The 12,528-nt window shown below is 44.2% G+C and overlaps 1 protein-coding gene across 1 annotated transcript in view; it reads right to left on the bottom strand.

Annotated features, from left to right (window-relative positions):
• Positions 1-1,583: 1,583 nt before the first annotated feature.
• Positions 1,584-12,528, bottom strand: part of KIF27 (kinesin family member 27) — a 69,012-nt gene continuing 58,067 nt past the window's right edge. Inside the window, exons 16-18 of the mRNA XM_073546025.1 lie at positions 10,018-10,216; positions 9,041-9,196; positions 1,584-2,269 (exon numbers count right to left, since the gene is read on the bottom strand). Of these exons, the coding sequence (XP_073402126.1) occupies positions 1,827-2,269; positions 9,041-9,196; positions 10,018-10,216 (798 nt within the window). The 3' untranslated portion in view covers positions 1,584-1,826. The remainder of the gene's footprint in view (positions 2,270-9,040; positions 9,197-10,017; positions 10,217-12,528) is intronic.

The raw sequence follows: 12,528 nt of genomic DNA, 5'->3' as shown, positions 1-12,528 counted from the left end.
AGCAGGCAGTATAGAGAGTGAGGGGGTAAATAAGAGGAGACAGTATGGTGAACAGGGGGATGTGAGAAGAGACAGTATGAGGATGGGGGGGAATAGTGTGAGGAGACAGTATGGGGGGAGAAAAATGAGTGGGCACAAAATAGAGACTGAATAGTGGGGGTGTAGCATTGGGGGGACATTGTAAGGGATGATAGGGTACAGTATAGAGACTGGGCCCTATAGGGAGGAAACAGTGTGAGACGACAGTGTGAAAAGGGGTCCCAGTCTGGAAAGAAGAGGTCAGTGTGAAGAGCATGTACCATAAGAGGGACTGCGTGGGGTCAAATTTTGTGCAGACAATATGGTGAAAGGCAATTATTTATTCAGGGGCTCAGCGTAGGGCAGATATTTTTATTCAGGAGCATTATAATAATACTGCTACCTTTAAGGGTATCATGTGGAGATTTGCTGCAGAAGACCAAAGAAGATGGAAGTCTGCAAAGACGGCTGTGGATGAAAAAACTCATCATGGGGTCTGGACAAGATGAAGAAAAGAAGGAGAACGACTCCAGAGACGACGTCATCTATAAGGTACTTGAATGTAAATATTATTTGGGATACTGACTAATTCTCATGTTTTATTTATGTTAGGAGCAGTAAAGGGGTTGTCCAGGTTTGTGATGAGTCTTCAGTCAATCTATGTGACTGCAGACTTCTGAATTCTCACAGTGGGCACTTCACGCTGTCAGGATTCTCTTGTGCCGGTGATTTACATACATGCGGTCACAGGCTGACAAGGAATGTGTGGCCTCACTCAACAAAAATGAACTGATTGAGGCCGAGCACGTCTAGTCGGAATGTGGCCAGAAGTATACAAATAACTTGCTTGTGCTGAAATGACGGTGCACTCTTGCCACTGGCAAGGGAGAATCCTAAAAAGTGTGCAGTGCATTCGTTGTGAGAATTCAGAAGCTGCAGTGTCAGGATTCAGCTCTGCAGGTTCCAGTAGTCATCACATGGACACTTCACTCATATGTGACTTTCATACTTATGGTCCTGTGACAACGAGCTTCTCTTTCTGCTTCTCCCAGTTTTTCATTGCACATTGAGAGCATTAGGGTATGTGCACACGTAGTTTTTTGGGTGTGCGGATTTTGGAGAGAAAACCGCAGGTAAATCCGCAGGACAAAAGTCCTGCGGTTTATCACCTCATAATGGATGAGGTGTAAAACTGCAGCGTTTCTGCACCAAACAATTGACATGCTGCGGATTGTAAACCGCAGCAAAACCGCGCGGAAAAATCCGCAGCATATGCACTGTTTTTTTTTTTTTTCCCATTGAAAATAAAGATACTGTACAACACAGCAGAATCTGCTGCGTTTCCGCAGAGCCAAAACTGCTGCGGAAACGCAGCAGATTTCATTACGTGTGCAACGCAGCAGATTTCATTACGTGTGCACATACCCATAGGGAGAGCAGCTCGTCGGTACATGACTGAGTGTGCAAATTGCATGTGTGCTTGGGGGGGGGGCGCCAAAGTGAATTCTTGCCTCGGGTGCCAGAAAACCTAGATACACCTATGAATACAAGCATAGAAGCGGATGTTACAATGGATAATAAATATTACAGGTTCCATTCTGGGAGCTTTTTTTTAAATAATAAATATTAGGTTATGCCATAATAATTTGTCAGAGTATCATTTACAATGGTGAAGATAATGTCATCTAGAGTGCTGGTCTTTTGTGAATCAGTTCTGTTACAGCTGTCTGATCTGTACATGTTCACAGTGTGACAAGTGCTACATTTAATAAGTACCCCAAACTCTCTTATCTAAAATTTAAAAAGTCTCATGATTTCTGTGTTTCTTCAATTGAATCAGCAAGAATGGAGCCAACACTGGAACGTCGTGTGGAAAGCTCTAACTCAGAGATCTGTCGCACATCCCGGCGGGACAGTTTCACTGGACTGACCACAAGTGCTGCGTTATTAGCCTCTGATTTTGTTATATGGGATACAGATTGCCTTTGAAGTTTGAAAGTTTGTGATTCATCGGCATCGTCTGGGTCTTCTCCACTAGAAAAGTGCCTTCTCATTTGTCGGCGAGGTTCTGACTTGTGAGCTAAAGTGCCTGAGTTATCCCCAACAATTCTATAAGTGTTATGCTGAGATCTGGGGTCTTTTAACTTTCTACTGGATTTGCGATTTTCAAACTTTGATGCCCAGTTCTGTTCCTTAGATGTCACTGGTCCAAATTCATCTTGGTTCTGCGAGGCATCTCCAGAGCCCTCATCTAAAGAAATCAAACAGGAAAAAAATTAATGTAATGACTTCTGGGAAACCTTGGATTCTCTGTGTGTATCTATTCCAGACTACCCACAAACCCTGCGTAATCTGTCCCCTACGCCAGGGGTCCCCAACCTTTTTTGCACCAGGGACCGGCTTCAAGCAAGACCATTCTTCCATGGCCCGGCAGGGCTAAAATGGAGATGTGTCAGGGGCGGGGCTGTGGTCATAAGGGGGCGGGGCTATGGATATCCCATCCTGTATACATGACTCTGCTTCCACTCTCCCATCCTGTATACATGGCTCCGCTCCCACTCTCCCTCCCTTGTATATATGGCTCCGCTCCCCCTCCCTTGTATATATGGCTCCGCTCCCGCTCTCCCTCCCTTGTATATATGGCTCCGCTCCCGCTCTCCCTCCATTGTATATATGGCTCCTCTCCCGCTCTCCCTCCATTGTATATATGGCTCCTCTCCCGCTCTCCCTTCCTTGTATATATGGCTCCGCTCCCGCTCTCCCTCCCTTGTATATATGGCTCCGCTTCCGCTCTCCCTCCCTTGTATATATGGCTCCGCTCCCACTCTCCCTCCCTTGTATATATGGCTCCGCTCCCACTCTCCCTCCCTTGTATTTATGGCTCCGCTTCCACTCTCCCTCCCTTGTATATATGGCTCCGCTCCCACCCGTGTATGTATGGCTGGTCTCCCCCATCATACTTACCCTCACGTCGCTGAACTTCCCTCCCTGCAACTCGCGGCGCTTCAGCTTCTTTCTGTGCGGAGCGGTCACGTGCTACCACTCATTAAGATGCATGAATATGGACGCCACGCCTATGGGAGAGGAGTGGCGTCCATATTCATGACCTTAAATGAGCGGTACACTTGACAGCTCAGCGCTGGATGAAGCTGCCGCGCCGACAGGGACCGCTATGCAGGGTGAGTATCAGCTGCTACACAGCCGCCGGCTCCCCTTGTGTCCGCGGACCAGCAAGAGCACTGCAACGGCCCGGTGGTTGGGGACCCCTGTCCTACGCCATGCTGATGTCTATTTAGTAGGTTAGCAATAACTAGGAAACAGGCTAAAAGGAGTGTAATTGCAGGATCACATAGGTCTGTATAGGAGCTTTTATACCCAAAACTATAGTTTTTTATCGAGCATCGCTTCTCAGCTACAGGTCGACAAAACCCTCATTTACTTCATGTCCTAATAGAGTTATATGTGAAAAATAGCAGACAGCACTCAGTCATATCAGTAATAAATCCATACACACAAGCTTTTAAAAAGGAGATGTCCACTACTGGACAATTCCTTATTTATGACCCCAAGGTGCTGCATAAAATAGCAAAAATATATACTGCTCAAAGAAATAAAGGAAACACAAACAGCCTGTTGCAAATGGAATAGTGTTCCCTTTATTTTTTTGAGCAGTATATATGCTTAACAATCAGCCCGGCGCCACTGCTTTCTAAGCCTCTTAGCCCTCGCCAGTCTCGTGACATAAGAAAACAATGTCACGTGACTACAGTGGCCTTCACAATTCAGTCAGAGTGGAAGAACATTGTTTCCCCTGCACTAATAGACCTGTAGAGGCTTCTGATTGACTGCAGAGGTAATGTGATATTGTTTATATCATGAAACCGGCGGGGGCCACAGCACTCAAAGCAAAGGAGCGACCATGAGGCAAGTATTTATATAAGCAAATATACACAGCCGATGTCACAAGTTTTCTCATCTACAAAGAATGAAGAGGTCTGTAATTTTTCTCAGATACACTTCAACGTTGACAGATAGAATCTTACAAAAAAAATCCAGAAAAACACATTGCATGATTTTTGCATAATTAATTTGCATTTTATTACATAATTAAATTTGCATTTTATTGCATGAAATAAGTATTTCATACAATAGAAAAACAGAACTTAATATTTTGTACAGAAACCTTTGTTTTCAGTTACAAAGGTCTGACGTTCCTGTAGTTCTTGACTAAGCTTGCACACACTACAGCAGGGATTTTGGCCAATTCCTACATACAGATCTTTCAGGTTTCAAGGCTGTTGCTGGCAACATTGAGTTTCAGCTGCCTCCAAAGATTTTCTATTGTGTTCAGATCTCTCATGGACCTTGAAATGCTTCTTACGGAACCGCTCCTTAGTTGCCCTGGTTGTGTGTTTAGGGTCATTGTCGTGCTGGAAATCCCAGTCACGACCCATCTTCTATGCTTTTACTGAGGGAAGGAGGTTGTTGGCCAAAATCTTGCGATACATGACCCCATCCTCCCTTCAATACCGTGCAGTCATCATGTCCCCTTTGCATAAAAGTACACCCAAAGTATGATATTTCCCTCACCATGCTTCACGGTTGGAACAGTGTTCTTGGGGTTGTACTCATTCCCTCCTTCCTCAAAACACGGAGAGTGGAGTTGATATCAAAAAGTTCTATTTTGGTCTTCTCTGACTACATGACCTTCTCTCATGCCTCCTCTGGATCATCCAAGATGGTCATTGGTGAACTTCAAATGGGCCAGGACATGTGCTGGCGTGAGCAGGTGGACCTTGCGTGCCCTGTAGGATTTTAATCCATGAGGGAATAGTGTGTTACTAACGGTAATGTTTGAGACTGCGATTCCAGCTCTCTTCATGTCATTGACCAGGTCCTCCCGTGTAGTTCTGGGCCAATTCCTGAGCTTTGTCATAATCCTCCTTACCTCAAGAGGCGAGATCTTGCATGGAGCCCAGACTGAAGATTGACAGTCATCTTGTGTTTCTTCCATTTTCTAATATTTGTGCCAACAGTTGTTGCCTTCTCACCAAGCTGCTTGACTATTGTCCTGAAGCCAATCCCAGCCTTGTGCAGGTCTAAAATTTTGTTCCTGGTGTCGTTAAACAGTTCTTTGGTCTTGGCCATGGTGGAGAGGTTAGACTGTGATCGAGTGTGTGGATAGGAATCTTTTATACCGGTAACGAGTTTAAACAGGTGCAATTAATACAGGTAATGAGTGCACAGAAGGAGCGTTTCTTAAAGAAAAACTAACAGGTCTATGAGAGCCAGAATTCTTAATGGTTGATAGGTGATCAAATACTTACAAAAAAATGTGCTGAAAAACTTGGCTTGTACACGAGTATATACGAGATAATACCGCATTTTTTGGACTATAAGACACACTTTTTTCCTCCAAAAATGTTTTATAGTCCGATGTACCTGCTGTGGCTTTGGGTGGGGGAGCAGTTTCGGCGAGCAGCGGGTCACAGAGGCAGGAGCTGGCGGCTGCAGCCAACTCCTGTGCCCGCTGCTAAAGAGAAATATTCACTGCATTCCACGTCCATGGGCGTGGAGGGCAATGAATATTAATTTCTCTTTAATGGCATCCTGGTATGATTGGCCCCCATCCCAGTCCTGGTATGCATGGCACCATCATAAAACATTAAAAAAAACAAAACATTACACTTACCTTCCCTGCGCTCCCTCGCTGCATCCTGCTCCGATGTCAGCAGCTGCTTAATGCTTGTAAGCAGCGCATGGTAGGGACGTCATGCGCTGCTTGCAAGCTGAAGGGCAGGTGCCAGAATACTCAGTGCTCTGCATGCCGGGACTGTGTGCGCGCAAAGCAGTGAGTAATCATTGCTCTCTAGCGAGCTCAGTGTCAGCCGGAGCCTTTCTACTGCTGCCGGTGGTCACGTGTGCCGATACTTAAGAGAAATGAATATTCACCCCATTTCATGAATATTCATTTCTATTAAGTATTGGCACACGTGACCGCCAGAAGCTGCAGGAAGTCTCCGGCTGACACTGCGCTACTCAAGAGCAATGAATACTCACTGCTCTCTGCCCACACCGTCCCAGCGTGCAGAGCATTGAGTATTCCGGCAGCTGCCCTTCGGCTTACAAGCAGCAAATGACGTCCCTGCCATGTGCTGCTTACAAGCATAAAGCAGTTGCTGGCATCAGAACAGGACGCTGCAAGGAAGCACTGGGAAGGTAAGTGTAATTTTTTTTTAATGTTTTCTGATGGGGCCATGCATACCAGGATGGGGGTGGGGGCCAATCATACCAGGATAAGGATTGGACCATGCATACTAGGACCGGGATGGGGCCAATCATACCAGGATAAGGATGGGGCCCTACATACTAGGACGAGATGGGGGCCATGCATACTAGGTCGAGATAGGGACCCTGCATACCAGAATAGGGATGAGGGCAATGATTCCTGCCAGGATAGGGATGAGGGGGATCATATATACCAGGATAGGGGATATTAAGTACAGAATTGACCACATTTTTTGCTTCAATTTTTTTCCCCCAATTTCCTCCTCTAAAACCTAGGTGCATCTTATGGTCCAAAAAATATGGTAACTCTGGAATGGTTCAACATATCCCACTGATTCTGAGACTGATTTTTCATGACATATTGTATGTCATGACAGTAATAAAATTTATTCAATATGACTAGAATTTATCTGTTAAAAAAAGCTAATTTTGCCAAAGGTTTGCAATTTTCAAACTTAATTTTTATGCCCTTAAATCAGAGAGATGTGTCACACAAAATAGGTTATAAATAACATTCCTCACATGTCTACTTTTACATCAGCACAATTTTTTAAACATTTTTTTTTTGTTAGGAAGTTATAAGGGTAAAATTTCACCAGCGATTTCTCATTTTTCCAACAAAATTTACAAAAATTTTTTTTTTAGGGGCCTCATTACATTTTGAAGTGACTTTGAGGGGTCTATATGACAGAAAATAGCCAAAAGTGACACCAGTCTGAAAACTGCACCCCTCAAGGTGTTCAAAACCACATTCAAGAAGTTTGTTAACCCTTTAGGTACTTCACAAGAATTGACGCAATGTGGAAGGAAAAAACAAATATTTTACTTTAGACCCAATTTTTTTTTTTTGCAAGGGTAACAGGAAATAATGGACCACAAAATTTGTTGTGAAATTTCTCCTGGGCATGTCCACATGAGGGGGAAAAACTACTGTTTGGGCGCACGGCAGGGCTCAGAAGGGAACGAGGGTCATTTGACTTTTTGAATGTAAATTTTGCTAGAATCATTAGCTTTAGAAAGCCCCCAATGTGCCTAAACAGTGGAAATCCCCCACAAGTGACACCATTTTGGAAACTAGACCCCTCAGGGATCTAATCTAGATGTACGGTGTGCATATTGAACAGCCAGGTGTTTCACAGAAGTTTATAACGTTAAGTGGTGAGAAATAAATAAATAAAAAAAAACATTTTCCCCACAGAAATGTTGTTTTAGCTCCAAATTTTGCATTTTCATACGGGTAGCAGGAGAAATTGCACCTTACAATTTGTTGTGCAATTTCTCCTGAATACGCTGATATGTGAGAGTAAACTACTTTTGAGGCACAGTGCAAAGCACAGAAGGGAAAACAACCATAATGGAGATCAGATTTTGCTGGAATGGTTTGAGGATGCCATGTCACATTGGCAGAGCCCCTTAGGTGCCAGAACAACAGAAACTCTCCATATGTGAACTAATTTTACAAACTACACTCCCCAATGAATTCATCTAGGGGTGCCATGATCATATTGACACCACATGTGCCTCACAGAATTGTATGCCATTGAGTGGTGGAGAAAGAATATATTACATTTTTACCACTAAAATGTTGTTTTAGCCCCAGGTTTTTAATTTTTCTAAGGGCTAATAGAAATTTTTACAACAAACGGAGATCCATTTTTTCCTGAGGGCATCAATACCCTACATGTAATTAGGAAGTACTTTTCAGGCACAGTGCCAAGTTCAGAAGGGAAAGAGCTCCATATTATTAGCGCCATATTGTATGGTTATGGTTTACGGGAACCATGACCCACTGGGAGAGCCCCTGAGGTTCCAGAACAGCAGAACTCCCCCATAAGTGAGTCCATGTTCCAAACCACACCTCTCAATGAATTCATCTAGGGGTGCAGTGATCATATTGAAACTACGGGTGTGTCACAGAATTTTATACCATAGTGCAGTGAAGAAAAAATAATTCAATTTTTACCACAAAAATTTGGTTTGAGCCCCAGATTTTACATTTTCACACAAGAAGTGGGCAAAAAATGGCACCATAATTTGTCCCACTATTTCTACTGAACATGGCAATACCCCATATCTGGCAGTACAGTACTGCTTAGCCACACGGCTCACGAGGACAGAGCAAAATTTGCCTTCTGGAGTGCAGATTTTCCTAGAATAGTTTGCAGGCTCCATATACAGTACCCCTAAGTGAGAGAAGAGCAGAATCTCCCCTCAAGTGACCACATTTTGGAAATGATACCCCTTTGGAAATTTACAGGTGTAGTGACTATTGCACTGCGCGAATGATCTAACTAAACTTCCTAGTGCCTGGTAACCCGAATGTCATCATGATGACATTAGATCACCATGGCAACAATTGGGACCCTGCCACGACGTCGCAGGGTCTTCAATCAAAGGGCAGAGGGGCTTTCTTCTCTCTGCCTGGTCCTGAAATGCTGCGATCGAGTTCGATCACAACATTTAGAAGGTTAAAGCGCCCGATTCTGACAGCTGACACACGGCGGCGATCGCGCGCGAACAGTCTTCTGTGTGCGCAAAATTGCCTAGACATTTTCCATATGTCCCAAGTCAGTAAGTACCAGGCCACAGGGACATTTGGATATGTCTAAGGTCGGAATTCACACTTCAACTCTAATTCAAGTTGTCCTCATCATGATATTTTAGGGTGTTGTGTACCATGTTACTGAACTTTGTGTATGATCATGACTTATAAGAATATCTAGCCAACACTTACTATTGAGAAATGTCACATTTGCTTCCCCAATCAGGTCCCGTAACTTCTTTCTTAATTCTCGGCTGGTTGTTTTGTAGAAATAAAGCTCTTTTTCAAGCTCTTCTATTTTTGTTTCATACGCCTTTATGTTTCCTACAGGAATTACTCTGTCATTATCTAGATTGAAAAAGAAATAGGTCACAACTAATATCTGAATATAATATTCCGATAATTGGCAATCCGGCAGTTGGTATTTATCCAATGTATATTTGTACCTTCAATGGTAACTCTACTTCCAGAATCCTCACAGAATCACATGAATGGGTGCGGTGAAGCATAACATGTCCAAGTGAGGCCTAGTCAGAGCTCGAAGGTTGGGATTGAAAACCAATATGAAGTGAGCAGAGGACAAAGGAGGCGCTGTGGCGGCAGAGGGGTTGGCCTATGACCAATATATATTATCTTTTGATCCCTTTCCAGACCTTTCGATTATTATACTCTAGGGTCTGCAGAGACCTCAGAGCATCATTAACATCTTTTTGGGGGCAGATTTGATTCGTAGCAAAGTTTATTCAGGCAGAATGAAATCTTTTCACAGATTCAAGTGAATCTACCCAAAACAAATTCCTTGAGATTTTCTCAATTCTACTTTGCTGTTTTGTTTTTAAAATTGTTAATATCAAAACTGTCAAAGGCTTTTCCATGTTTTTCATACATTCAGAAACCAGCAGAGAACTATACTTCTTGTTTCACAGGCGAGAAATCTGCTTCCACTTTCAAAAATGTATTTTTTTCCCCCATAAGAAACCACAGGTATTGGATACAAATCCATGTCTACATTATGCAGAGTTAGTATAAAGAGAATTAGTAACACACAATATCCTACATAGGGTTTGGCATGCTTAACATTGCTTGTATTTCAATTAATTACAAAGCTCGCCATGTTGAGCAGTGTATCGAAATATATATACTCTCACCTCCATTAGTAACCACCTTACCGTTAAACTGCTGTAACAGAAGCTGCATCTTTTGTTCATGCTCCTTTTGCTGCTGTGTTAACCGTCTGTCGTTTTGCAACGTTAGATGTTCTATGGCCGACTCCAGCTCTCGTACCAAGTTCTCTTGCTCGGAAACCTTCATAGCCAATTCCTGTTTGTGTACCTGCAATTTCCGTTCAGTCTCCCGAAGGTTAACCACCTAAAATATAGGAGTCAAATTGGTGCCAATAACCAGAATATACTGAGGTTGGTCAGCCTGCTTTAATAGCTACTTAAAGGGGATGTCTGGTCTAAATTGATAAGTCTTCAGTCACTCAGCATGACTGCAGACTCCTGAATCCCCCAGCGCATGCACTCTGTAGTCGGGATATAACCACTGTAGCTAAAAGACAGAGACCGGATCAGCAGCTGAGAGCTTGTGCTAGACCCGGGGATGGTAAGTACGATCTGTGTTTGTTGTTTTTGAAATATGCAATTGTTTAGCCACACTTTTGTGAAAGTAAAAACCTCTGTCACGACTCTGTTGTCGGGTGTCCCAGGACCAGCGTCTTCATCCCTTTCCTTAATGATAGGGGGCACCCTAACTTGCCCTGTTCCCCGGATTACTTCTGATGTTAAAGACGCCGGGGCCTAATACCTTGCCTTAGCTCCTGAATCCTCCCTCAGTCTGTACCCTCTCCCCCCAGGGAAGAGGGGAGTAGTAGTGTACCGTAATACACCAACCAGACTAACAAGGTAATACGAACAGGGGTAATGAAAAATACCAACCGTACAAATATACAGTACTCACACATCTAACAGAGGAATGCACCGAGGAGTGGAGGATGGGTTTAAAGGGAAGGTGCCGCAATTTTATATAATTTGCAAAAAAAGAGTAAGTAACAAAACATGTTGTTTCAGCAAATGTTGTACTAACCAGGATTTATGGTTTGTTTGTAATAATGTTTTCATGTAGCCACTGGGCGCTGCCATCTTGATTTGCAGATCTGTGGAGGACTCATACAGTCTGCAAATATGGCCGTCCCTGGACATAGGAGACTGCGGTCGGCTCCCGACCCCACATTGCAGCCTCATTAGCAGTGAACTGGGCACGCCCCTGTGGGCTGCACCATTCACTGCTGTAGGTGTGGCTGGGCGCCATTTTACTGTAGCCCAGTGCTATCTGCTGAGCTCCACTTTCTGCACCGTGCTTCCTGCTCCAGCTCCACTGTCCTCCTGCTCTGTCTCCACCTCCTCACTCACACACAGCCCCAGTGATCTCCGGTAATCTGACACCTTTGCTTTTATAGTGACAGTGACATATGCAGCCCATAGTCTAGTGTATGGGGGGGGCAGTTACACCAGTGTGAGCATATCTGTAATACTGTCTCCTGTGATACTGCCTGCTGAGCCGTGTATCTAATCCTCTCCTGTGTGATACTGTCTGCTGAGCCGTGTAACTAATCCTATCCTGTGTGATACTGTCTGCTGAGCCGTGTATCTAATCCTCTCCTGTGTGATACTGACTGCTGAACCGTGTATCTAATCCTCTCCTGTGTGATACTGACTGCTGAGCCGTGTATCTAATCCTCTCCTGTGTGATACTGACTGCTGAACCGTGTATCTAATCCTATCCTGTGTGATACTGACTGCTGAGCCGTGTATCTAATCCTCTCCTGTGTGATACTGACTGCTGAACCGTGTATCTAATCCTATCCTGTGTGATACTGTCTGCTGAGCCGTGTATCTATTCCTATCCTGTGTGATACAGTCTGCTGAGCCGTGTATCTAATCCTCTCCTGTGTGATACTGACTGCTGAACCGTGTATCTAATCCTCTCTTGTGTGATACTGACTGCTGAACCGTGTATCTAATCCTCTCCTGTGTGATACTGACTGCTGAACCGTGTATCTAATCCTCTCTTGTGTGATACTGACTGCTGAGCCGTGTATCTAATCCTCTCCTGTGTGATACTGACTGCTGAGCCGTGTATCTAATCCTCTCCTGTGTGATGCTGACTGCTGAGCCGTGTATCTAATCCTATCCTGTGTGATACTGTCTGCTGAGCCGTGTATCTATTCCTATCCTGTGTGATACAGTCTGCTGAGCCGTGTATCTAATCCTCTCCTGTGTGATACTGACTGCTGAGCCGTGTATCTAATCCTCTCCTGTGTGATACTGACTGCTGAACCGTGTATCTAATCCTATCCTGTGTGATACTGTCTGCTGAGCCGTGTATCTAATCCTCCCCTGTGTGATACTGACTGCTGAGCTGTGTATCTAATCCTCTGTGTGATACTGACTGCTGAACCGTGTATCTAATCCTATCCTGTGTGATACTGTCTGCTGAGCCGTGTATATATTCCTATCCTGTGTGATACAGTCTGCTGAGCCGTGTATCTAATCCTCTCCTGTGTGATACTGACTGCTGAACCGTGTATCTAATCCTCTCTTGTGTGATACTGACTGCTGAACCATGTATCTAATCCTCTCCTGTGTGATACTGACTGCTGAACCGTGTATCTAATCCTC

The sequence above is a fragment of the Dendrobates tinctorius genome, unplaced genomic scaffold (genome assembly GCF_039654945.1).
Source record: "Dendrobates tinctorius isolate UK_male_01 unplaced genomic scaffold, ASM3965494v1 ptg000144l, whole genome shotgun sequence".
Classification (NCBI taxonomy): Eukaryota; Metazoa; Chordata; class Amphibia; order Anura; family Dendrobatidae; genus Dendrobates; species Dendrobates tinctorius.
The sequence above is the reverse complement of the archived record's forward strand: the minus strand, read 5'-3'. Positions and strand labels throughout refer to the sequence as shown.